The sequence below is a fragment of the Kogia breviceps genome, chromosome 14, assembly GCF_026419965.1.
Source record: "Kogia breviceps isolate mKogBre1 chromosome 14, mKogBre1 haplotype 1, whole genome shotgun sequence".
Lineage (NCBI taxonomy): Eukaryota > Metazoa > Chordata > Mammalia > Artiodactyla > Physeteridae > Kogia > Kogia breviceps.
In genome coordinates, this window is record NC_081323.1 from 20787232 (window position 1) to 20814907 (window position 27676).

Below are 27676 nucleotides of genomic sequence, written 5' to 3' on the forward strand. Positions count from 1 at the left end.
TTTTTAAACTAGAAGTTGTATTTTTAAAAACTTATTTAATTTATTTATTTTTGGCTGCACTGGGTCTTCATTGCTGCATGCGGGCTTTCTCTAGTTGCAGCGAGCGGGGGTTACTCTTCGTTGCAGTGCATGGGCTTCTCATTGTGGTGGCTTCCCTTTGTCGTGGAGCACGGGCTCTAGGCATATGGCCTTCAGTAGTTGTGGCACACGGGCTCAGTAGTTGTGGCGTGCAGGCTCTAGAGTGCAGGCTCAGTAGTTGTAGTGCACGTACACTAACTTTAAATCATAAAATCTTAATTTCATACTTTCTGAAACTACTCTAAATCAGACCACTTCTGATTAGCAGGACCTTTAGCTCATCTGTATAAGGCGGATTTAGGGAACAGTCTTTTTGGAAGAGGTAACAGTAATCAAAAGGGAGAAGACTACCACAGTCCCTCTGAAGGGAAGGGGGACAGATGTCTGCGGGTGTGTACTCTTGCTTTCAAGGCATTTCCTGTCCCTGGTCTCTCTCTACTGTTCCTCAGCTTTGCTTCTGTTCCACTTTCCCCAGTGATCAGTGATATAATATGAAAGTGTACAGGCAGTTTAGTAATAGTACCTGTTCTAAGCCAGCAAGACTGAATTAACAAAAGTAACATTCCTGAGAGCTAGTATAGTTTTCAATTAAAATGAACACAATGCCCTGCCAGTGGTACATAAAAGATCAACAACCTGACAAAAAAATGGGAAGAGGAAATGAACAAGGAGTTCTCAGGTAAGAAATAAAAATATGAGAAGAGGCTTCCCTGGTGGCGCAGTGGTTGGGAATCTGCCTGCTGATGCAGGGGACACGGGTTCGAGCCCCGGGCCGGGAAGATCCCACATGCCGCGGAGCAGCTAAGCCCGTGCGCCACAACTACTGAGCCTGCGCGTCTGGAGCCAGTGCTTCGCAACCGGAGAGGCCGCAACAGTGAGAGGCCCGCGCACCGCAATGAAGAGTAGCCCCCGCTCGCCACAACTAGAGAAAGCCCGCGCACAGAAACGAAGACCCAACACAGCCATAAATAAATAAATAAATAAATTTATTTAAAAAAAATATGAGAAGATGCTGAAACTCAATCATAATTAAAAATAGAAAATTCCTCACCTAACAGACCAGAAGACACCTAAATTGGTGAGGATGTGGCAAACAGGAAGTTTAGACCAGAGGTTAGCAAACTTTTTCTGCAAAGGATCAGATAGTAAATAAGGCCATAATGTCTCTGCCACGACTACTTAAGTCTGCCATTGTAGCATGAAAGCAGTCAGATAATACATAAAGAAGCGTGGCTGAGATCCAATAAAACTTTATTTACAAAAACAGGCATGGGCTGTAGTTGCTGACTCCCGGTTTAGATGCTGGGCAGGTACTTGTGTCTACTGCAGTACACACTGTGTTGACTGCCCCAACATCCATTCTACCCTCCCCTCCTCTACCTTGTTTATTTCTATAAGAATCATTCCATCTCTCTTGCCACAGCAACAGGCTCAGGGTGGTCCAATCACTGCATATCTCAGGATTTGGGGAAAAGGGAGGTTCTGAGACTCAGCTAATCTCTCCTCTTCAGACTAGTGTGGTATGTGAATGTAAAGCCTAGAACTGCCTTATTTGCACTATGAGGAAAGCCAGGCTGGGACAAAGCCAACACATGGAAAACAGAGCTAAAGGAAAACTGCAGAGAAATAGAACAGGATTGCTGATCAAATGGCAACAAAAAATGTACACTAATCTCTGGAATCTTCAGTTATAAGAGGCAATAAATGACCTTCAAAATCTAAGCCAATTTGGGTCGGGTTTTCCATTACCTGCAACCTTAAGCATCCAACTGATATATTTATACACTTATCAAACTAAAAACTGTGCAAATCCTTTATCAATTCTACTTATGAGAACTTAGTCTATAAATACACTCAGGCACATATTAAAGGTTATGAGGCAATTAAAATTAGAGCATATCCTCAAATACTTTGATTCAACCTTGGTTGAAAGTAGAAAAAATTACAAGTCACAAGTCACAATGATATTCAATGGGAAACCTTGAGAGAGTATAATCTTGTTGACAGAAAAACTCTGCTAATTCAAAGCACTGGACACAGGCATTACCCACTTGAGAGAGGTATTATTAACTTTCCAGTGATTTCAAGAGGCCCCAGAACAAAAAGCACTAGCCAGGTGGTGCAAAGGCCTTAAGTTTAAACTTATACTTGCTCTGGTACTTGTTATCCTGATTACAGTTCCTCAGGAGGATTTGCAGAGATGGGCATGGATCTCTAAGATAGTCAGCTGTTTACTACAAAGATTTTTATATAATATCCCAAGAATGTAACTTAAATGACAGCCACAAAGTCTAAAAAACACATCTGTTAATAGAAAACTATATTTATTAGACAAAATACACTTGTTAGGAAACTGTACTGTTTGCTATAATCTAAATTTATTATAATATTGTTATAGAAAATGGAATTTGTCCACTCACACTACAAAAAAAGGAACTTATTAACCTTGTGATAATTAGGCCATTAATTATATTAACTCTGTCATTATATATGTATATAACATGTACATTCATTTATATATACATATACGTAAGTATTCCCCATATTAACAGAAAATGTCTGGACGACTATACAATTATTAAGTGACCTCCTGTGAGGATTAGAGGAAAGAGACTTTTCCATTCTGTACCTCTGCTTGTTTTTTTTAATAAGACTACAAACTAATAGTAAAGGGGGAAAAGCCAAGAGTAACAAAACAAGAAAAAACAAATGAACATATGAGTTTTACCTTGTTCAGGTCCTTCACCATCATCGCAACTGTTAATAGACCAACTGGTGGAAACATGCCCAGTCCAGCCAGGGTGTCTGCCCACATCTACCGCCCAGCCAAGGGAGAGCAAAAATTCTAGGAAATGTGGCTGAACATTTCTGGAAGACTCCACATTCTTTAAAATCTGAAATACATACCAATCATCAGATATAATGAAGGAAGCAAAAGAGCGTATCAAAATAAGCTTCATTAAAAAAAAGGGGGGCGGGGGCTTCCCTGGTGGCGCAGTGGTTGAGAGTCCACCTGCCGATGCAGGGGACACGGGTTCGTGCCCCGGTCCGGGAAGATCCCACATGCCGCAGAGAGGCTGGACCTGTCAGCCATGGCCACTGAGCCTGCGCATCCGGAGCCTGTGCCTGTGCTCCGCGACGGGAGAGGCCACAGCGGTGAGAGGCCCACGTACCGCGCAAAAAAAAAAAAAAAAGCTTCATAAAAATTGATTCACTTTGGAGTGTCTGATAAATCAAGCCCAAGCTTAGAATAAACTGGGGACTATATATATCACTGCAGTTAAAAATGCATGCTTCCAAGTTAGATAAATTTGGGTTCAAATTCTGGCTGGGCCATGGGCAAGTTTCTAAACCCCACTGCTTCAGTTTGTTCATCTATAAAGTGAGTAATAATGATGGTTGTGAAGATTAGCTGAGATAATACAAGAAAATCCTTTAGCTCCCTCCCTAGCAAAATAATTATTGAGCTAGACATGTTTACTAAAAGTAAACAAAAAACACTAAGTCCCTGCCTTCACAGAGTCTGATTAGTGAAAAACATTACATAGGTATGTGATTTACTTACAAATTTTTACAAATGCTATAAAAAGTATAAACCTATTAAAAATTCAATAATTAATGAGTGGGAAAACATCCTTCTCATAGTCCAAAGAAGAGAATGCAATCATTCCAGAAAAAAATGAAGTGACCAGAAGGGTTTCTCCTTTTCACCAAGTACCAAACTTAATTCCTGGGCCTCAGAAAGAAAAGTCCCTTGTTCTAAAACAGTGGTTCTCATGGGGGTGATTTTGCTGTCCAGGGGACATTTGGCAATGTCTGGAGACATTTCTGATATCACAACTGGTGGGGCACTGCTGGGACCTACTGAGTAGAGGCCAAAGATGCTGCTATATGTCCTATTCTATAGAACAGCTCCCATAACAAGGAATTATCCAGCCCAAGATAGCAACAGTGTTTCTGTTGAAAACCCAATGCTAGAGGAAGAAAAAGGAGAAATCCTCTACAAATTAAAAATGAGATGGGGAGAGGGGTAGTGTATCAACATCACCTGGGGAATCTCTTAAAACATAAGATTCTCTTAGCCTACTCCAGAACTTCTCTATCAGATCAGCAGAGATAAGATCCTGGAATTACTACTTTTAAAAGCTCTCCCAAGTAACTTTTAATGCAGCCAGTCCACAGATCACTGATGTAGTTCATACAATGTTAATCAATGGCAAGACCATCTGGAGGCCTAATAAAGTCAAAATATGTGGTGTGTTACAGTCGAACACTTCTCAATCCACTGGGCATTGTTGCCAGGCCATTATCTCTTAAACATATCATCTCTTAAACACATCATCTCCTTAGAAGTGTACCTGTTTAGTTCACCCATATCCCTTCATATTCTTCTAAGTGCCAGGAAACTGATTTGACAGCCAGTTCTCGTTTTCTTCCAATTAAAATGTTTTTTCAGAAGTGAAACTTTTAAATAAACAGTTTGAAAATTTAGTCAAGATACAATAAGTAAGTCAAATTCAACTTGCAGGCCACTGGCTGGCAGCTGGAAATTAATCTAAATCTTCCCTGTGGCTAGGGAAGGCAGGTCTCAGCCATTCTAAAGGAGGCCTCAGAGAATCTTATTGTTTTCTAGTCACACTCAGTTCCTAGAAAGCTAAGGAAACTCAACCGGTGTAAGAATTACCTCAAGGTTTTATAAAATATACAGCATAAAAATTTACCCCCAAAATCCAGAAATCTTACCTCCTGGTTTGTTTTCTGACCTGGCTTCATATAGAAAATAAAAACTGTGTCGAAGGGACGACATGGCAAGAGATCCAGATACCCAATGTCATCAAAAAATCCAGGTATCATGGAGTCAAGTGCAATAAGGTGAGGAGGTAGACGACTATTTGCAGGTTCCTATCGCCAAAGGAAGAAAGGAGAAATTATTATCTCTCTTCATCATTCTAATTATAAAAGCAATACTTGCTCATGGTTTAATAAACATTAAGTAAAAAAAAAAATTATAAAGTGGCAGCAATAAGCACAACCATAATCCCAAACTACAGAAGCTATTTAACATGCTTGTGTACTTCCTTCCAGTTCTCTTATTTGCCTTTTTCTGTTGAAAGACAGTTGAAATCTTAATACGTATATAATTTAAAATCCTATTTTCTCTATAAAATATCAAGCTTTCTAGCATAAAATTTTATATGTATTTTATTCTTATTCATTGCCAGTCTTAATGCAAAATCGTACAGCCATGCCGGGAGGCAATTTGGCAGTTTCTTGCAAAGCTAAACATAGTCTTACCATACAGTGAAGCAATTACATAACTTGGTATTTTCCCATATGAATTAAAAACATGTCTACACAAAAACCTGCACACAAATATTTACCGCAGCTTTATTCATAATGGCCAAAACTTGCAAGTAACCAAGGTGTCTTTCTGTAGGTGAATGGATAAGTAGACTGTGATACATCCACACAATGGAATATTATTCAATGATAAAAAGAAATGTGCTATCAAGTCACAAAAAGACATGCAGGAAACTTAAATGCAAATTGCTAAGTGAAAGAAGCCAATCTGAAGAGGCTACATACTATATGATTCCAACTATATGACATTCTGGAAAAGGCAAAACTGTAGAGACAATAAAAAATCAGGGGTTGGGTGGGGGAAGGAGGAGCAAGTATGACTAAGAAGACTACACTGGATTTATAGGGCAGTGAAACTATTTCGTATAATGCTATAATGATGGACACGTTATTACGCATTTTTCAAAACCCACAGAATTGTACAACACAGAGTAAACTCTAATGTAAACTACGGACTTCAGTTAATAATCCATCCCATACTGGTTCATCACTTGTTACAGATGTGTCACAACAATGCAAGATGTTACAATACGAGAAACTATGTGTGTGGAGGAAGAGAGGTTATATGGGAAGTCTCTCTACTTTCTACTCAATTGTTCTGAAAACCTAAAACTGCTTTAAAAAATAGTCCATTAATTTTTTAAGGCATTTTTTGTTTTGTTTCCCCCCATCCCTTATCTTCTTTGAGATCCTGATCTTGCCCAGCAGTTTGGGCCATTCATGATATTTTTCAGGAAAGCATCCCCCAGAGATGGCAAGGATTACTCTCTTCTACAATAGCAAGAATTGTGAGCCTGGTCTTCTAGTCCATTATGTAACTTTCCTAACAAGGGTTGAGGCAACACCCTATCATCAAAAACTACTATTTTTGCAGTCAAACAGAAGAGTATTCACACTATTAAATAAGTAAGACTACAAATAGCCTCACAACAATTCAGGTCAGATTTTTCCATTAAGTGAATTTTATACAAACATACAAAAGAACTTCTAGCTTTCATTTTTCACTTTGAAATCATGGATAAGGAACTGTAGACCTGCAGCATGTTATGATACACCTTATAGGACAAAGGCTCCTCATCCTTTCTTTTTTAAATAAGCTATCTCATCAGCTGTTCTTCTGGATGATCTTCTGATTCAGGAACATAACATGCATATATTTTATATCTCTTAACTCTTAATAACTTTAAAGTTTTTCCCTCTAGGTCTGTGTTTTAATACATTTTCTTGTAATAACTTTTGTCAATATCGCAGTTGTAACTGAGGTATTTTGGCATCATATTTCTAACTGGATATTAGAGCCACAGTCATTAATGTCTGTACTTTGTGTGTAGTGATCTTAATTCTCATTTACTTTAAACATTCTATTGATTCTCTTATGGCTATCTAATTAGAAATCATATTACCTGGGAACTGTCTTTTCCTTTCCAATGGTTTTTTTCCTCTTATTTAGTTTCTTTTAATATTTCACTGATTTTCCTGGCTTTGATGCTATACTGTAGTTATGTAAGATGTTACCCATTGGGGGAACCTCCCTGCACATTTTTAAAAAAACTTTGTTAATCTATAATTATTTAAAAATTAAAATAGGGACTTCCCTGGTGGTGCAGTCGTTAAGAATTTGGCTGCATATGCAGGGGACACGGGTTCAATCCCTGGTCTGGGAAGACCCCACATGCCACGGAGCAACTAAGCCCACTCGTTGCAACTACTGAGCCCCTGTGCCTCAACTACTGAAGCCTGCATGCTCTAGGGCCTGCATGCCACAACTACTGAGCCCGTGTGCTGCAACAACTGAACCCCACATGCCTAGAGCTCTGCAACAAGAGAAGCCTCTGCAATGAGAAACCCGTGCACCTCAATGAAGAGTAGCCCCAACTCGCCACAACTAGAGAAAGCCTATGTGCAGCAATGAAGACCCAACACAGGCAAAAAAAAATTTTTTTTAATTAAGAATAAAATAAAAATTAAAATAACTTTTCATTAACTAAAAAACTCTTAGTGTTAAACAGTGGCCAAGGTAGATATCCTTTACCTCTGATTTTTAACGAAGGGTGGTTCTAGTTTCCTCATTCCCCATCTTGTTTCCTAAACAGGCTGCCATTTACTGAGATCTACTTTACTGGCCCTGGCAAAGTTCTTGATTTTCGTTTATTCATTTTTTAAAAATCAGACTGGGGCTTCCCTGGTGGCGCAGTGGTTGAGAGACCGCCTGCCGATGCAGGGGACACTGGTTCGTGCCCCAGTCTGGGAAGATCCCACATGCCGCGGAGCGGCTGGGCCCGTGAGCCATGGCCACTGAGCCTGCGCGTCCGGAGCCTGTGCTCCGCAAAGGGAGAGGCCACAACAGTGAGAGGCCCGCATACCGCAAAAAAAAAAAAAAAAAAAAAAAAAAAATCAGACTGAATATTATTCTACTGAATACTGACTGCTTTATTGACTGATCTGCTAAAATAGGATCAAATTATTTTCTTAATAACTTTACTAATATTTACCAATAACTGACTCTCCTTGAGTTCCTAGGATAAACCTTACTTGGTTGCAGTAGTTAATTTGTTTAACACGCTGCTGAATTCAGTTTTACTAGCATTCTCCTTAACACTTTTGCACATATATTCATAAGTAAAGACTGGTTTATAGATTTTTCATATGTGTGTGCTGTCTGGTTTAAGTTATTAGAGATAAGCTAAGATTCAAAAAATAAACCAGTTTACTTTCTTTTCCCTATGTTCTCTTTTTAAAAAAAAATATTTATTTAGCTGTGCTGGGTCTTAGCTGCAGCACGCGGGATCTTCATCGCAGCATGCAGGCTCTTAGTTGTGCCATGTGGAATCTAATTCCCGGGATCGAACCTGGGCCCCCTGCATTGGGAGTGCAGAGTCTTAACCACTGGACCACCAGGGAAGTCCCCTTTTCCTATGTTCTGAACCAGGTGAGAAAGCATGAGAATTATTTCCTTGAAAGCTTAAAAATTTCAAGCAGAATAGATGACATGAAAGGAAAACTGCAATCTCAGAGACAGGACTATTAAAGTTCTTCTTGTCTCCCTTCAGTCCACAGAATGTAATATTTTCTTCTAGTATATTTTTATTTACTGCTTCTACTCTGTTCAATTTTCTCCACTAGGAATACCACTGATCATTTGTAGGTTGTATCTTTGTTCCTAGCCTTCCATATTTACCGCTGTATTTCTCATTATTTTCCTCTTTCGGTTGTTTTCTTCTGCATTTTAAGAGTTTTTTACTTTTTACTTTCCACCACTAACTCAATTTTCTACAACACAAAATATTTGTCATCTACATGCTGAAATCCAAACTCAGTCAGCAATGTTCCCCTCTGCTTTCCTTAAAAGTTAAATGGCCTTTAACCAAGTAGCTGCTGGCGAGTAAGGGCAGGGGGCATCTTGTGCAATAAGCAACTTTTTGCCTGGCAATCTTCAGTTGTGCTTTTCAGAACAAACAAGCCTTAGTACAAACTCTAAATCCACATTCAGGGAAGCCATTTCACATTTTTGAGGCCCTGTTTCCACATCTGAAATAGAGACACCATTACTTTCCTTGTAAAATTGTTTTAATGGAATTAAGAATAATGACATTATTTACCTTACAGGCTGGTTGACTTTGTACTACATACTACATGAAGCACCTGACACGATCATAATGAGATGGACACCCTTATCACCCCTATTTTATTTATCTATTTATTTATTTATTTTTGGCTGCATTGGGTTTTCATTGCTGTGCGTGGGCTCTCTCTAGTTGCGGCGAGCGGGGTCTACTCTTTGTTGCGGTGTGCGGGCTTCTCATTGCTGTGGCTTCTTGTTGCGGAGCACGGGCTCTAGGTGCACAGGCTTCAGTAGCTGTGGCTCGCAGGCTCAGTAGTTGCAGTGCACGAGCTCTAGAACGCAGGTTCAGTAGTTGTGGCACAAGGGCTTAGTTGCTCCGCGGCATGTGGGATCCTCCCAGACCAGGGCTCAAACCTGTGTCCTCTGCATTGGCAGGAGGGTTCTTAACCGCTGCACCACCAGGAAAGCCCACCCCTATTTTACAGATGAGGAACTAAGACTCAGAAAAGTTGGGCAACTTGCCCAAGATCACATAGCTGGCAAGTAGTGATGCCAGGACATAAACCTAGACAGTCTGATCTCAGGAACTACACAACATTAGAAATGCTTATACTTGTTCCTTTATAAAAGTGGCATAAAAGAGCAGAGTAAATTGTAACCCATACTTTCAGTAATAAAGTTTACTGGGGAAGAGTTTTAACATTCTTTTTTCTAATTATCTATAGATTTCATTAATATGTGTGATATGAGTCCTACATTACCTAGGAAAATTCTGAGGCGCATATATTATTATAAGCAGTCCCCTCAGACACAACTCTAAATATATTCATGGGAAAACTGTCTTGGAGCTCATATTATAACCTACAGCATTATGGAATTTCATTTCCTTGTATGAAGGGTAAGGTTTTGTTTTGTTTTGTTTTGTTTTTTCGGTACACGGGCCTCTCACTGTTGTGGCCTCTCCCATTGCGGAGCACAGGCTCTGGACGCACAGGCTCAGCGGCCATGACTCACAGGCCCAGCCACTCCACGGCATGTGGGATCTTCCCGGACCGGGGCACAAACCCGTGTCCCCTGCATCGGCAGGTGGACTCTCAACCATTGCAGCACCAGGGAAGCCCATGGGTAAGGTTTTAAACAGTTTTTGTTTTTTAAAATTCCTTCTATCTTCATAAAAATGCTTTAGCTATCAGCAGTTGAATGTTAATTTATGAATATATTTACTCATAAAAGTTTATAGAAATTACCTTCAATGCTTCTAAGGACAAAAATCCAAAGTGTGAAAGGAAAAGGCGTGCTGTTTGGAATTCCTGGGCAGGAGGTGGGGGCTTACAATCTGTAATCGGGTCAGGAAAACTTCTCTTCTGCAATTCCTCCTCACTTTGTTGTTCAAGGTGTATTTCATAAGCAATCTGCTGGGCCATGCCATTCCTTAATTTTTCATGTCTCTCTTCTAACTGAAATAAACCGGACATTTCATTTTTTTGGAATTATCATAAAAGTAATAGAATTAATCAAGTTTTAAATGAAAATAAAGCTACAAGCAACAAAATAAATGAAGATAATTTTCAGTGATCAACACTGAGTTTCAATTCAGTACAACCAAGAGCATACAATCAAGCAAATACAAGGTTAAAACAAATACCCAAAACATGTCCCTACAGCCTCAAAAATTGCTCCTTCATCTCCTCGCTGTAAGTGAAACCACTCTGTCTCTGCTTCCCTTCACATTGGCAAGAAAGGGAGCAGAGTTGCTGCTCTCTGCCAGATTCCTGTCCATCTTCATCCTGCAGTGATCCCCTCATGTTTTGAAGTCCACAACCATATGCAGTTGCTGTACTCTTGGAGTTACCTCTGCTTCCCTTCTGATCCATCCTATTTAAAATTCCATCCTCTTTGGTCAACAGCCTGGCTTATATTCCTACAACCTCCTCAACCTTCACAACTCTGGCCGTCCATGACACACTTTGTACCTCAGATGTGCTGTACTTTCAAGAGCTACAATCCTGAAATTCCTTTCCTACAGCTCACCCATACCCCTACTCTCCCTTTACTATCACTGAGAGGCAAACAACCCCTCCCCGTGTTTCCCCAAGCCATTAGCATCCTTCTGGCTTCATCTACCTCCCAACCAAAACTAAATCTCCAAATCTGACATATTAATACCCTCTTCTAAGCATATAACATGGCTATGTTGTTCCTTATTCTTCCTTATTCACTCAGCCAATCTCCACACCATTCAAATTTTGTACTTATGCCTCTGGATACCAAGGACTTTTGAAGAAAGTCAGCAGAGTGCATTAAGTAACTTCACTACAGATGATACTACTGAAACCTAGCTGGGCTGCCTGGCAATTTTAAGAATCGTCTTTGCTTCCCTATTTCATTGCTAAGAACTAAGATTAAAATTTATATACGCTGCTTCAATTTTCCTCCTTTCCACCTCTAAATGTCTCTGAACCTTCACTGACCCTCTCCTCTCCTGCCTTACCAGAAGTGTCCCTTTTCTAGACTCAATCAGATTCTTGACCCTACTGCCTCCAGGGCTTTACTCTGTCACTTATCATTTCCCCAGCCCACCTTACAGTGTTGGCAGGTGCAGACCCTTTTCCACTGGCTCCTTCCACCTCTAATTCTTCTTGAATTAAAAAAAAGAAAGAAAAAGAAAAACCAGCCTTGCCTTTCCTTAGCTAAGGTTATTTCCTCACACTATTTTTCACTCTGTACCCTTCCCTTTACTGCTAACAGTAACAGTGTAGTTTATATTCATTGCATTTTCCTCTTTAACCATTCATTCCCCAGACCCTTACACTTTAATATTCCTTTGAACTTGCTCTCAAAGGTCACCAACATTTCATGACAAAATGCAGGGGCCTCTTCTTAGTGCTCCTTCTCCTTGATCTCTCTAGCATTTGAAACTGCAGGCAGCCTCCATTCCTAACCTTATATTCTCTCATGCCCTGACATACCTGTCTTCCATTTCTTAAAATTCTTCTCTCTTGACCTAAGCGACCAATTACTTAATCTAGTTAAGTATCTAAATTAATCTAAAACCAAATAAATTTTTCCCATTTTCCCAAACCTGTCCTCTTCCTAATGTCTATATTTCTATAAATGGCACTGTTATCTTTGTCACTCAAGCCTGAAATCTATAGTTCTTCGCCTCTTTTCCTTCCCTCGTCAATCCAAGACTGTCTGGATCTACCTCTACAAGACATGCCATATATTTAAACTTCCACTATCAATGAGGTAGTCCTTCCCATCCCCTGCCTAGATTGTCATAACTGTCTCTGAATTGGGCTCCCTTCTCCAAATATCCTCCACTAGGGTCTGATCATATCAGAACACTATTGAAACCATAGACCAGCCCAGGCAGCCCAGTGCCACCTCTCTATATGTCCAGTTCCTTTCAATCAGCCACAATCTATATTTGTCTTACTACATGGTAACCTCCTGGATGACAAATACCCAGGTCATCTTATGAATCACCTCCAGGAATACCAAAGAAAGGCAGTGTCTTGACCACAGAAGTTGCTGAAGAATGTAAATAGTCATTATCTTAACAACAGCTGATAATAATTTATCTTACTTCTTCAGTAACGATTTCATGCAAATCTGGAATGCTCAGATCTGCTTTCACAAAAGGAATCTTGTCCACCTCTTCAGGAAATGGTCGATGTTTCACAGTATATTTAAATCCAACATCATTTTTAGGAACTGGACGAGGTTCAGGCACAAAAAGCTGTTAAAATAAAACAAATAACATTATGTTTATTACATTTGGGTGCCATCTGAAATGACATGCATTTCCCTGGTCTCTTAGATGCCTGTGTTTTCCTAGGATTGCATAACACAGAAATTCAGTAAGAATCTGCAAATACTACTGCTAATGGTAAAGGTACCAATGTACTCTATTTTATTTTTATAAAAATGTTCATCAACTTATGACAGATTTTTGTGACTGATAAATGGGTTACGGACCTCCACTGCACCAGGCCTGAATCTTCCATATTCAGTGGTAAGCCAATAGGTAAGGCATTTCAGAGCTTAAAGCTCAAACTTCCTTCTTCCCCAAGGGCTCTCAAATCATTACATATAATAAAGTACAAGTTTACATCCACTGGGCATCTCTAGACAGTGAGTTCAATAATTAGAACCTTAGCATGGCTTAATTGAAAAGATATGGCACAAAATCTAGGTCTTCACGGCGCCAAATCCCTGCTTTAATATATATTAGCTGTGTGACTTCCGTTTTCACACCTGAAAAATGGAAATAATCCACCACAAGACTGTCATAAGGATTAAACAAAAAAAATATGGCACATATTAAACTATCAAACAGTTTTAGTGCCTTTCCTGATCTTCTTCCTCAGTCTTTAATGGCATTCAGTAGCTTATATAGTGCTGATGACAGAATGTGATTGGCATGACACCACCAGGAGCAAATAGGGGTGTGCTCCTCACAGCAAATACATCTCATCTAACAGAGACATATGGAATGTTCAATTGTTTTAGGCATTTGCTCCAATTTTGTGAGCGTCTCTCTTAAATGCTGGTAAAATTTTATTATGTTTTAAAGAATTTTTAGTAACATAAGTAAAAGCTTACAGTGTGATAAGTGAAAAGAGCAGTATACAAAAATGACTAAAATTCTATTTAAGTGTTATGTACAGAAAGGAACAAAAAGACTGGAAGGAAATCCACTAAAATATTAACAGTGGCTATCTACTTCTGGAGAGTAAGAGTACAGGTGATTTAAAATTTCTTCTTTATTATCTGAATTTTCCAACTTTCTCCCGTGAGCAAATTTTATTCACATAATTACAACTGTTATAAAGAAAATAAACTGTGCCACCCCAAAGAAAGACTTCATTAAATTACAGAGCACATTAAAAAATTTAGAGCATATAACCAATTATACAGTTATATGAAACAATTTGAAACTAAGTACTGTTGCCAGAGACATCAAGGCTCTGGCAAAATTTTTTTTCATAATGGTATATACCTAAATTTTATTAAACACTGCATGAAAAAAATTCGGGCCACTGTTCAGAGCAGTAGTTCTTAATCAAAAGTGGATGTCAGAGTCACCTGGAAAGCTTTCTGAAAATACACCTGCCTTGAAGACGTCTTTAAAGAGTATTTCAGTGGACCTTGAATTCTAGGCTCCTAAGATGATTCTGATGTGAACTCACTGACTGCGAATCTGGCTAGGATCAAAAATATTTATCTGTGGTTTTTGTTGTAATATTATTTAACCTTTAAATCACAACACACACAAACACGTGCACACACACACTCACTCCTAGTCACTTCCCTGTAACTTCCGATGGATACCTTCTGATTTGCTTTTGCTCCTCTGGGTAAAAGGCAAAGTTGTTGTGCCCAAGCAAGTCTTCCAGACATTCCCCGGACCAGCACAGTGACAGAGGGGAAAAAATCATCTAGAATAAAATGTTGGTGGAAAAGTTTTTATTTCTGACAACATATAAAATACACCTATTGTCAATTTTAGAGCCTCTAATAATCAAAGCCCTAGCACAGTGCTTCCCTAACTCTTATCCTTTGTGAACCATCTCTGGATTCTGCCATATTCAAGTACCACTATTACTATTTAAATTTAAACTTAAAATTGTTGAAGGAAATGATATATTTCTACCTTAAAAGGAAAACCATGAATTTTGGTGTGCTAATTATATATTTTTAAAACACGTTTAAAAATACATAAAATAATGTTCACTGATGTATCAACCAACATCATCTCACATACCTCCAGCAATACACATATACATTTTTGGGTAACACTATCCTAGCAAATACTCTTAACTTTCAGTGTTGGGAATGACCTAAGTGCAGAAGACAGGCTGTGTGCTTGCGGTGCTGATGTTACATTCACCCATGACTCTGTGCACCACGGCCCACCACAGGCAGGCACTATTTCATCCCAACACAAGTTCAAGGGCAGGAAGAAGGGAGGTAAAGAACGGAGGATGGACTTCCTGAGTACCCAGATCCTTCTTCCTATTCCCTTCTTTTGTCTCTGGTGTAGGAGTCAAACTTGTTCAAACTTCTCTCTCTTACTTCTGTTATTAACTATTACAATGAACCATTAAAATATCCATGTACTTCTATAAAATCCCAATTGTTTATATTTTTGGTAGACTTCCAATGCAATGAAATTGCTTAGAATGAGAGTAATGGAGTCCTAAAAAATCTGGAAAAGGGTTGACATTTACCCCTCAGGTCAGGAAACCTGGAGAGGATACTGGGATTTTATAGACTCTTTAGCAGGTGGCTTGGGAGTGGGAAACTGGAGAAATCATGAATAATTGACACAAACCAGGGAAGAAAGTCAAGCAACACCCAGGTCTAAGGTAGCGAAGGATGAGGTGCCTTAAGAAGGAAAGACTTGGGACCAGTGCTTCTGGAGTTGGGGAACGATTAAAGGCCCCATCCACTTCATATTAAAGTCACTGTATCTTACCACAAGAGGAAGGAAACCTGTGATGGTATTCACTTGTCCCTGAACTACTGGGGAACATCTCATTTCATTTTATGGATTTATGAGATCCTACCTATATATACTCAACAGAATTTGCATGGGACTCTAAGATCCTTTTCACATTTGCAAAAGTAAGAAGGTAAGTCTTTAATCACTGAGGAAATCCTATCACTGTGGGGCAACAATAACAAAGAGACAGTATGAGGTTCAGTAAATTTGGACTCTAGTCCTGGTCATATCATACACTTCTCAAGTAACCCTGGACAAGTCACATATCCTCTCTGAGCCCCAGTTTCTTAACCTGTAAATGAGGGAATTTCATGCTAGGTGACTCCCTGTATGCCCAACGATTCTGTAACCTTCACTTTCCTTTACCTTCCCAGCAATAAGGGTCTCTCTAAGAACATGCTTCCTTTACATACTGGCTGATTCCAATTACCATCAGAAAAAAATGTACTTTGAGTAGTCTGCGTTGCAGTGGTAATCACACACCTTGAGATGGTTTATAATTGGGGGAAAGAGGGGAAGAAAACAGTGCATGTTTTGTCAATGGAAAATCACTGAAGAATTTTCAGGAGGGCACTGGCATGGTCAGATCTGCATTTGAGGATGAATGCAATGGTGGCAGCAAGTAGGATGGAGGTAACAGTAACAAATTTTGGAACTGGAAGGAGGAAGAATCAGATCAGGTAGGAAGCAACTGCAATAATCCGGGTAAGAAATAATGAAGTCCTGTATTTGGCTGTACTGGGAGGAATGCAGAGAAAAGAAAATTCCAAAGTCACTAGCGGGGTAGAAACTTGGAAACCAACTACATAAGGGAGTAACAGGAAGGAGCAGGCAAAGATGACTCCTCCAATTTCCAGCCTGTTTGGGTGGCACCAATAACTGAAAAAGAACAATGTGGAGTGAAGGGCGGGAAAGGAGAGGGGCAGGATCCAAAGTTCAAGAAGGACAGAAGAGTAATAATGATTTTTATACACAGTAAAAAACAGAAATATCCCACTAAAGTAAACTTTTAATAAAATTATGGAGCTCTTTTCTAACAGATATAAAAAGCCTCTAAAAGATTCTATTTAATATGTATATTGCATTTTCTGACCCTCTATTTTTTAGTTGCTATTATCTCATCAGCTAGAAGGTTTTCTGACAAATGCAAAATTACTTAGAATTTGCAGTCTTTCCTTCCCCGATCCTGGAAACAGCTTGCTAATACTGATGAACATGTTGATTTAGCAGTGGAAAAAGCCCAAAGTGCTGAAACTTACTCTGTTCATTTCCAAGAGGTTGCTCCAGCATTGCCAGGATGACACTGTTATCCAAGACAAAGTACCGGAAACTATGCTTGTTTATGGTTGGCAGTCTGGAGTATTTAATCAAAGTGGTCTCATTCACCAGACTACAAGGAGAGGCAGGACCACTGGGTGAAGGAAATGCTCCAAGCAACTGCATAATACTACGGAGAATGCAAAAGATAACAGTTAATCCCCAAAGGGAAATCTTAAGTTCACCTCATGCATCAATCTGTCCTTCTGTTCTTTTGGATTTATTTGACCACAGGCACGCTTCCTCTTTGAGAGTCAGATTTACTCCCTGTGGCGGCTGCTGTGGTGTGCTGTCCAGATTTCCCTCTCCAAGACTGAAAGACCCAGTCCCCCAGATGCAGGGAGATGGTGGCCATAGCTTTCAGCTGAGTCCTGGAGAGGCCAATGAGAACCACCTCACTCAAGATCACAGCTTCCTCTTGGGACAGTTCGTGTCCAATGAGCTGTTAATGCAGAGGTATAAAGTCCCAGCCCCATGGCCCCAACATGAGAGAATCCTGAAGGGCCAGCCCAGCTCCAGAGCTCTTTGTTGCAAATGCATCACAGTTTATGTCTTCCCTCTGCTCAATCCTACTTCCTTCATTCCTTCATAAGGGTTGATCCTGAGAGCACTTTCCAATAAACTTCCTGCAAGCAAATTTCTCTCTCTCAAAGTCTGCTACCCAGGGGACCTGACTAATCATACTTCCAAATCATGAAGTTCCTAAATATATATTTTTAAAAATGTGTGTGCTCCAGGTTTCAGGATAATGCTAAAGCATCCTAGACCTAGAAAAGGATCCAAAGATCAGCTGAGCCCCCTCAATTTTTCAGACGGGGAAACTCAGGCTCAGAAGAGATAAGTGATCATCAAGAGACCAGAAACCAGGGCCTACTGCCTTCTCACTGTGTGGCCATGAATAGATATCGTCATTTTACAGATAAGGAATTGATGTACTAGTAGTTATACTCACAGAACCATTGTAATTATTAATGAGAATATATAAGAAAAAATGCTTTATAAAGTGGAATTCAACTGATCAAGTCTTACCATTCTGAAATGTTTATATCCACAGAGATTTCTGCATACCTTCAATGCATAATAGTAATAACTTACATATACCACTTACCATGTGCCAGGCACTGGGTCTAAGCACTTTACAGATTTTATTTAGTTATCATAACAACCCTATGAGATAGGTACCATTATTATTCCCATTTTATAATTAAGAAACTGAAACACAGAAATAATCTTAAGAAAACTTAAAGATTTAATCTTGTGGTCCTAATATCACCTGATCCTTCATATGTAACTCATTTGAAAATTAGTATTCCCCAACACCGTTGCAATCCTCTCCCTTTCTCTTTCATTCTAATGTTGAACCCAAATCTCTCTAATAATAGAAGGCAACACTGCTCAACAGATACTTTCCTTCCAATTTCTCTCCTCCTAGGAGGAGGACTATCTAAGAATTTCAAGGACCAGGAGAATTTCATGATGAGTTCAAGCCTAAGGATTTATGAAAAACCAAGAGACGAGTAATGGGAAAATGTGGGTTTTCTAATATGGGACAGAGATGGTTGTCACAAAGCATACGGACCATGTGAGCTTATGTTCCATGCAAGATTCTAAGACATTATCAAATAGGTTGCTGGCAAGGGTACAGGTCACACCAGCCTAATCACATTTTCTCTTCTTGATGATTACTAGACTGGAAAGGCAGAGAAATATCTCTGAAATCAAGACATGCAAGTATTTGGCAGTGTATCATTATAAACTTATAGACAAGATTTAAAAACCTCTGTGAACCTGAAGGGTAACCTCTTATCATGTGCTTTGTGAGTCTTTCTCTGTTCAATATATAGACGTATTTTTAAAAGAACTAACCATTTAATTTATTTATTTTTTTGGCCACGCTGTGTGGCACGTGGGATCTTCACCGACCGACCAGGGATAGAACCTGTGCCCCCTGCAATGGAAGCGGAGTCTTAACCACTGGACCACCAGGGAAGTCCCTGTTAAATATTTTTATCAGTGTCTTTGATTAGGACACACAGGGCAGGCTCATTAAATCTGCAGTTGGGGACTTCCCTGGTTGCACAGTGGCTAAGAATCCGCCTGCCAATGCAGGGGACGTGGGTTTGAGCCCTGGTCCAGGAAGATCCCACATGCTGCGGAGCAACTAAGCCCGTGTGCCATAACTACTGAGCCTGCGCTATAGAGCCCGTGAGCCACAACTACTAAGCCTGGGTGACTAGAGCCCATGCTCTGCAACAAGAGAAGCCACCACAATGAGAAGCCTGCACACCACAACGAAGAGTAGCCCCTGCTTGCTACAACTAAAAGAAAGCCTGCACACAGCAACAAAGACCGAACGCAGCCAAAAATAAATAATAAATAAATAAATAAATTTTAAAATAATAAATAAATAAAATAAATCTGCAGTTGACCTAAAGTTCAGCTGCAGAGTTAATATATCAGAGTAAGAGTTGTGATCCAAAAGAATCTTAAAAGATTAATAATAATGAGGTAAATCTTACATAAAGAAATTTCAAGTTTAAATGTAAAATTCTGTACATTACATCCAAATACCCCCCAAAAAATAAGTACAGGATGAGAAAGACAAAAGGTAAATGTGTTAAAAAAAGCCTCTAAGATTTTAGTTGACTTAGTACAAATCACCAGGTTCTCAAAAACCCAATGCAATCTCTAAGTACACTTTAGTGAAAATATACTATTCTATAATTTAAAGGTCACTGACCTTTAAAGAGGTACACAGCCAAACCTGCGCCATTGAAAGGAAAAAGACGAGGACGATAAAGGTACTCTAAATCCCTGTCATATGAAAAAGAGTTGAAGGTACTGGCAGAAATGAATCAGAAAGAACATGAGCATTGTCTTCGGATATCACCACTCCTCGGAAAAAAGGGTTTCATTATTAAAAGTCTGAATCAGAACCAATGGGTAGAAGTTAAAGTGGGAGGGATTTCAGCTCAGTGTAAACATCAAGTTTTTAACAATTAAAATGAAATGGGCAAACTTGGGGGTTAAAGTATCCCAAAATTAGAGGCTAAATAACTTGGTAAATAAGTCTTAAAGGTGACTAAGCAGAGGGGCCGCTGAAATGTCTTCCAAGAGTCCTAATGTATATTATACAACAAGGGAGAAAACACCAACCATCTGATGTGCATTCCGTAACTATCTCCTGTGTGCTCAGCACTGTGAGGGGTGTGAAGAGGGAAATGTGGCCTTTACCCAGGTTGGGGAGGTAACACTAGCATGTTATCAAATATAACCACTGTAGAATTCATGCAGTGTGGTAAGGTCAGACTAATTGAGCACAGAGGTGTGGAAAAGAAGCAGAATGACCAAAGAAGGTCCATGGAAATAGTGGATATGATGTGACCACCGAACAATGGAGGATGTGGCCAAGAGGAGAAGAGGGAAGTCCTGAAACCCAGGGGAAGTATATAGACAGGTATGAACATGTGCACTTCACAGCCACAAGTGGCCTGCCAGCTGTGGTAGAAGAGATGTGCTGGGAAAGATCAGACAGTTAGAGTGGGGACTCAAGGAGGGCCTTGAAAACGACACCAAAAATTTCACACCATATGGCAATAAACAGCAATCTATTCAGTTTTCAATCACTCAAGCAGCAGAATAAGCACAGTACCTAAGATGATGAGTTCAGCAACAGAATGCAGAATGATAAGTGTGAGAGACTGAAAACAGGGAAATCAGGCAAGAAGTGATAAGGGCCTGGACTGGGAATGCTATCTGAGGTCAGAACAAATGGAGGAAATACTTTCAAAAGTAAAGTCTATTGGACTCAGTCACTGGCTTCATATGGGGAATAACAGATAAAGCAGACATAAATCAGAAAATGAGTCAAAGTTTTGTGTTTGCATAGCTGGAAAACAGCAATGATACTGACATAAAGCTGTAATTGTGAGGGAACAGAGAAAATGTGATTTGGATATGTTTCATGATGACTCTTCAGGGCCCTCTTCAAGACTTAAAACTGAAGATGCAGGCTTCCCTGGCAGCACAGTGGTTGAGAGTCCACCTGCCAATGCAGGGGACACAGGTTCAAGCCCTGGTCTGGGAAGATCCCACATGCTGCAGAGCAACTAAGCCCGTGAGCCACAACTACTGAGCCTGCGCGTCTGGAACCTGTGCTCTGCAACGGGAGAGGTCGTGACAGTGAGAGGCCCGCACACTGCGATGAAGAGTGGCCCCCGCTTGCCGCAACTGGAGAAAGCCCTCGCACAGAAACGAAGACCCAACACAGCCAAAAATAAATAAATAAATAAATTTATTTATTTAAAAAAAAAAAAAAACAACTGAAGATGCCTTTTGTAGACCTGCCAGCAGAGATAAGACAGATGAGCGACCTAGATAACTACTGGCTAGTCCTGGAAGCATCCCAGGACTCTCTACTTATTCCGAGCTCATATCCAATACTCACTGCCAATCATATTCTCAGTGGAATGTCCCATACAGCCTAGGATGGAGCAAACTTATTTTTATATAATGCAGAGTCCCAGTGAGAAATGTCCTTCCCCCTTTCTCCATATCCCTTACTCTTCAAGGTACACACATCAAGTCTTAGTTTTTTAATAATGCTTTTAAGTCCACCCCAGCCCACACAGGTCTTCTCTCTGGACTTTTATTATTTCTAGTACTCAATTGCATTTTTCTAACTTTCTAGCTATTAGCCAAACCTCCACAAAGTCAATGAAAGCCCATCACTAGCATAGTGAGCAGGACTGAACTAAAGCAAGTGCGCTTCTAAAACTTTACTGAATGACCTAAGCCCATGAGGAACTGAAATAAACCCAACTTTATTGTGCACACTTTATTGTGAAGCTTTCAACAGGTCACAGAACTCATAAAAGATTCTGGGATCTTGGTAAGGGCTGATTTACATACAAATCTACAAGCTGTCTTACCTACCACTTTACTAAGAAGACCAAGATAAGGCAACCCAGACTGACTTGACATTCCTCCTTCCTGTTTTTATGTTGTTCTGGGGTCTCATCCACATTTACCCTTTCATAAGCCTCATCTTTCCACCTGTACCATACCACCTAATCTTCTCCACCTACCTCTTCCTTTCAGTTGATAAACTTCCTTTCTTCCCTCTTTCTACTCTGCTCACTAACTGGCAAACACACTCTTTCAATTATAATACTTTTTCAAGATACCAACCTGTCTCTGTCCCTTCACTACCAAATTGCTTGACATAGGAGTCTTCTCTTGCTGCCTAACCACCCTGCAATCTGACTTACAGCTCAAACTTTATCCATTCTCTAAGAGTCAGGACAATGTCATTTTCCTTAGGAATCTTATTTTGATTTCCCCGAATCTGGAAGTATTCATTTCCTCCTTCTAACACCCCAGCATTTCATTTGTACCTCTCCTCTTGGAGCATTTTATCTAACTAGCATTATAGATATTTGTGTTCACATCTTATCTTCCCTACTGGACAAGAAGCTCTTTCAGGGTGATAACTGAATCTGATTTATCTTTACAATCCTATTACCAGTTCATAAGAGGAAGTTTATAAATCTTGCTGAATGAACCTATAACATGTAATATAAATGGTATAGCAGAGAATACAAAGCACTGAGCTGGCAAGTAGGAGACCTAATGGTGTGACCACGGACATACCCTGTCTGTGGACTCAGCCATCAAAGTGAGGGGGTGGGTAAGGCTCTCCGAGATCCTTTCCAGCTCTAAAATGATATGACTTGAATTAACTGACAACCAGCATCGAAAAACAAGGACCCAAACTCTCAGCTTCAAGATCCTGGTTTCCTTTGGTCCAAAAAACAAGACATTTTCTTTCCCATTTTATTTCTGAAGAAAAAGTATCCTAAATGGGGTCGTGTCACTTAATGCTGAACAACTGGCGAGGAGATGAAACAACACAGGATCACATCTAATCCCATCTAACTCTTAGGCACAATCCCTGTGCAGTCACTTTCATACCATGTTAGGGTGGCTTCAGCAGCATCCTTTACCCTCATAGATGCAGGGTTTGGCTCCTTATCTCCTTTGTACTTGACCTCTTGCTCACTGTTCTTGGACTTGCTTCCTGAAATACCCAGTTCCACAATCTCCAGCACTTCCTTAAGACAGTCCTAGAAAAAGGAAAAGCAGATTAGCTTTTGTAATACACCTATCTTATGAGACGACAAGGAAATACATGAAAGTGTCAATGTGGGTGTGTTTTGGTGGTGGGACTCTAATTTCTCATTTTCTTGAATAGGTATATATTAACTTCATAATAATTTAATAAAATAAACTTGTTCCCTCCCCGAATTTTTCTTTAAAGAACTAAATTTGAGTGTTAAGAGATTTAGATAATAAGTAACGATAAATTCAATTCAATTTTATCAGTCACAATTCTTGTAAAATTACCATGGACTGTAAATCGTGAAAGGCCGAGTGAAAGAGATATAACAGTAATTCAGTTAAACCTAGATGGTGTAAAATATGTTACATTATCCAAGGGAAGCTCATAGGTTATTGACATTTTAAAGCAATTTCTGGTATGATAACTTTACAAGTCATCATGAAAATGACTAAGAGTTAATCAACAGTATTATTTTTAAAAAACTATATAAAGCTCTCTATAATTTTCTAATAAACCTGGTATCTCTTCTTTTATTTACACTGTGAATTCTTTATAACTGTCTGCCTTCCCTTAAGAAAAGTATTACATGGAACAATGGTAGAGAAAGCAGCCTAGATATCTGTGTCTACTTGAAAAGAAAGAAACGTGTGTGAAATGAAATTTTTAGATACAAGCAAACTTTATGAACAAGCAGTGCTCTAGGTTTGCAGCCTGGCTATCAACTGCCCTTCTTGGTTAGATGACAGGTGACCAAAGTACCTACTGGCCATCTCTTGACAGTTCACAGATAAATTATTCAAAGCCCCATCCTTGAAAAGAACTTCTCTATGGGTTAATTTGCAACCAAATACAGTTGACCCTTGAACAACATGGGGGTTACAGGCGTTGACCCTCAGTTCAGTCGAAAATCCACATGTATAGTCAGCCATCCATATATGCGGTTCCTCCTTATCCATAGTTCCACATTCACGGGTTCAACCAATCTAGAATCATGTAATAGTGTAGTATTTACTATTTTTTAAAATTTGCATATAAGTGGACCCACACAGTTCAACCCCATATTGTTCAAGGGTCAACTATATAAGTACGATGACAGTTTCTGAATTATGCTCAACTCACTAGGACAAGTGTTCTCCTGAAATGTAACAAGTATATTCACTTTAAAGTATGCAATGTTGTATTTACATTTAGATATTCTCTTTCAAAAGATATTTTCCCAACATACATTTTTGTTTCTATTTACTGGTTTAAGATCTAGTAGACTAACCTTTTCATCAAGCATATCAGGGTGCTCTGTCAGCCAGACACAGAGACACTGAAAAGCTGCCACTATCATGGAGTGAAGATCCCGGGAGTGAAGAGGAGCTGGCCGACTACACTGGTACACAATGTAGCTGCACACGGAACTGATGGCTCGCTTCCGGTCACCTGAGTCAACCATCACCTTCACCTGAGCATATTCGTAGGGTGAACACAGTTAGCCAGGAACCACTGTACCAAGTCAAAGCCTCAACACTGAGGCCCAGCCTTTCTGAGAATATGACACACCACAGGAAACCTTGCTTTTTAAAGTATTATTTATATAGAAGAACATAACATTTCAGATGTATTATCATATACTACTCTATAAAAATAGAGGGCATTTTTCAAACCCTAAAACAGTATTTCACTTCAGCATACTTTTTCATGCTCTAAAACCTAAACTCCTGGGGTGCAGCTACTCATCACTGCCACAAATCACAAGAACAGCTGGCAATGGAACATGTGCACATTTTTTAAGCCCCCTAACCCAACCCCACAGCAATGCTCTATAGGCTACAAAGTTCTGTGCAGCTGCCCAGAGGTATAATTAACATATAGTAAACTACACATATTTAAAGTGTAAAATTTGATAAATTTTAGCCTAAGTATACACCTGTGAACTATCACAACAATCAGAAGGTGGATATATTCATCACCCCTCGAAATCTCATGCACCTTTGTAATCCTTCCTCTCACTCCTTTTTGCCCACTCCCTAGGTTACTGCTGATTTGCTGTCACTATGGTTAACTTGCATATTCTAGAGTTCTATATAAATAAAATCATAGAGTACTGCACTATTTGGTGGGGGTCAGGGGGAGAGTCTGGCTTCTTTTACTCAGCACAATTATTTTGACATGTATCCACATTTTTGTGTGTATCAGTTGTTCATTCCTTTTTATTGCTGAGTAGTATTCCATTATATGGATTATACCACAATTAATTTATACAGTCACCTGTTGCATTTGGATTGTTTCCAGCTTCTGAATACTACAAATAACGTTGCTATAAACATTCACATACAAGTCTTTGTACACGTACATGCTCTCTTATTTTCTAGGAGTGGACTGATTGAATCATAATATAGATGCATGTTTAGTTTTTTAAGGACCTGCCAAGCTGTTTTCTAAAATGGTTGCACCATTTAACATTCCCTTCAACAGTATATGAGAGCTCCAATTCTTCTACATCATCACCAAACATTTGGTATGGTCAGTCTTTTAAATTTTAACCATCCTAAAAGGTATGGAGTGGTATCTCACTGTGATTTTAATTGCATTTCCCTAATAAGTAATGATAATGAGCATCTTTTCATGTGCTTATTTGCCATCAGTATATCTTCTTTGGTAAAATATCTGTCCAATCTTTTGCCTATTTTAAAACTGGGTTGTTTGTTGTATTACTGAGGGCTTTTGCTGTCATTGTTATACTGTCTTTTTAAAAGATTGTATTAAAGGTCTTTACAAAGCAACATCCAGACTCCAGATCAAGGTGCCAAGAAGACCATGTTATGCAGTGGGGACTGGCTCGAGCATGGCAGGTAGCTCTGGCTTCCTATCCTTCTGTCCCAAGATGGAAATGTTGGATAATAACTCATCTTTAGAGTCCACAATGTTCATGTGGTCAGAAAGGGGCTTCTTAGGGCCAGTCTTACCACTCGGATGCCAGGACAAGATGATCTTCACTCTGATGCCCAGCACAACACTGACACACAGGGGTATCAATATAGTTAACGGGGTCCCCACTGTGGATCATCACACCATCCAGAAACTTCATGGATTCAGCCCTCTGTCCTTGGAGTTTCCCTGACATCCATGACCCTGTAGTCCTTGGCCCCCCTCTCCATGATGAACTTCAGCATCCCACAGCAGGCTCTCTGCAGAGCAAGCCCTCCTAGCAGTTTGTAATGAAGAGATTCTGTCTGGGCAATGGCACACAGACCTCATGTGGCCACCTTTTCAGCACAAAGCTCTACGTAGCCCTCAGGGAATCCACACTTCTTTTGAACTACATCAGTCAATTCCTGGATTCTTCTCACCAAGAACATTCTGCTCCTGAAGGCCAAGGTAATGTTTTCTGTCCTGGTTGGTATAATTCAGACCTCAATTCCAGAGCAGTCATCTTCAGCCAGCCTCTGAGTGAGGAACTCATTCAGCTGAAAAAGCCATCAACAACAAACGTCCTCTTCTTGGAAATTTTCACCACCATATTACTACTGCACACCACCAAAACGAAAGGCTATTACTGAGTTTTGAGAATTCTTTATATGATCTGGATACAGGTCCCTCACCACATACATACTCTGTAAAGATTTTCTCCCAATCTGTGACTTGTTATTCTCTTAACAGTATTTTTTGAAGAATGGTAGTTTTAAATTTTAATAAAGTCCAATTTAATAGTTTGTTCCTCTATGGTGTAATATCTAAGAAATCTTTGTATAACCCAAATCTCTGTACAACCAATAAAGATTTTTCTCCCATTATTTCTTCTAGAAGTTTCGAGTTTAGGTTTTACATTTAGGTCTACAATCCATTTTGAGGAAATTTTTGTACATAGTACAAAGTATGAATCAAAGTTCTTTTTTTTGGGTATATGAATATCTGATTGTTCCAGCACGATTTGTTGAAAAGACTATCCTTTCTCCTTTGAATTATCATGGCACCTTTGTCAAAAATCAGATGTCCATACACGTGTGGATCTACTTCTGGACTCCCTATATACTACACTGTTGATCTAGTTGTCTAACCCTATACCAATACCAGACTGTTTTGATTACCATAGTTTTATACAGCACATCTTGAAATCATGTAGTGTTAGCCCTTTATGGTTTGTTAGGTCCAGAGAGCACTCTATCTAGGACTAATTATTCCTTACCACTGTAAGTGTACTGAAGGTCACAGGCAACAGTACTTTGCTCTGAAAGACAGTGTGGTCCTGCATGTCTCACAAATGGCTATTCTTACCTTCTGCATCAATACTGCTCCTCACAAAACTATGGCCATTTCATCTATCTTTGAGAATCTCTGAGGTAAAGGTAAGTTCTAAGTGGTGGTGAGAACATCTTAGGTTTTCTTGCCTATTTTGTCTCTCATAACTTAGGTAAGTCACAGCCTCTGTTTACCTGTCCCCTCATCTGTAAAATGAGGGCTTGAATTTTATCTCAGACAATATCACCTTATGTGTGTACATCACCTTTGTGTTTACAAAGTATTCTACATATTTCATTTCATTTCATCCTCACATCACCAGGTGTTATACAAGATATTATATATACACAAGATAATCCTGCCCATTTTACAGATAAGAAAACATTTAGATGTTAGTGAAGATGTGGAGAAATTGGAACCCTCCTATATCACTGGTGGAAACGTAAAGTGATTCAGTCGCTGTGGACAACAGTTTGGCAGCTCCTCAAAAAGTTAAACA

The 27676-nt window shown here is 39.5% G+C and overlaps 1 protein-coding gene and 1 pseudogene across 4 annotated transcripts in view; both read right to left on the reverse strand.

The window, feature by feature from the left end:
• The window catches only part of RALGAPB (Ral GTPase activating protein non-catalytic subunit beta), a 101423-nt gene that overhangs the window by 11662 nt on the left and 62085 nt on the right, over positions 1–27676 (reverse strand). For all 4 annotated transcript variants that reach the window (XM_059036302.2, XM_059036304.2, XM_059036301.2 and 1 more), the window contains 8 exons: positions 24218–24400; positions 22803–22954; positions 16772–16959; positions 14339–14445; positions 12591–12743; positions 10249–10458; positions 4822–4980; positions 2807–2972 (listed from right to left, as the gene is read on the reverse strand). In XM_059036302.2, coding sequence (XP_058892285.1) covers positions 2807–2972; positions 4822–4980; positions 10249–10458; positions 12591–12743; positions 14339–14445; positions 16772–16959; positions 22803–22954; positions 24218–24400 — 1318 coding nt within the window. The remainder of the gene's footprint in view (positions 1–2806; positions 2973–4821; positions 4981–10248; positions 10459–12590; positions 12744–14338; positions 14446–16771; positions 16960–22802; positions 22955–24217; positions 24401–27676) is intronic.
• Positions 25689–26526, reverse strand: LOC136792616 (small ribosomal subunit protein uS3-like; annotated as a pseudogene).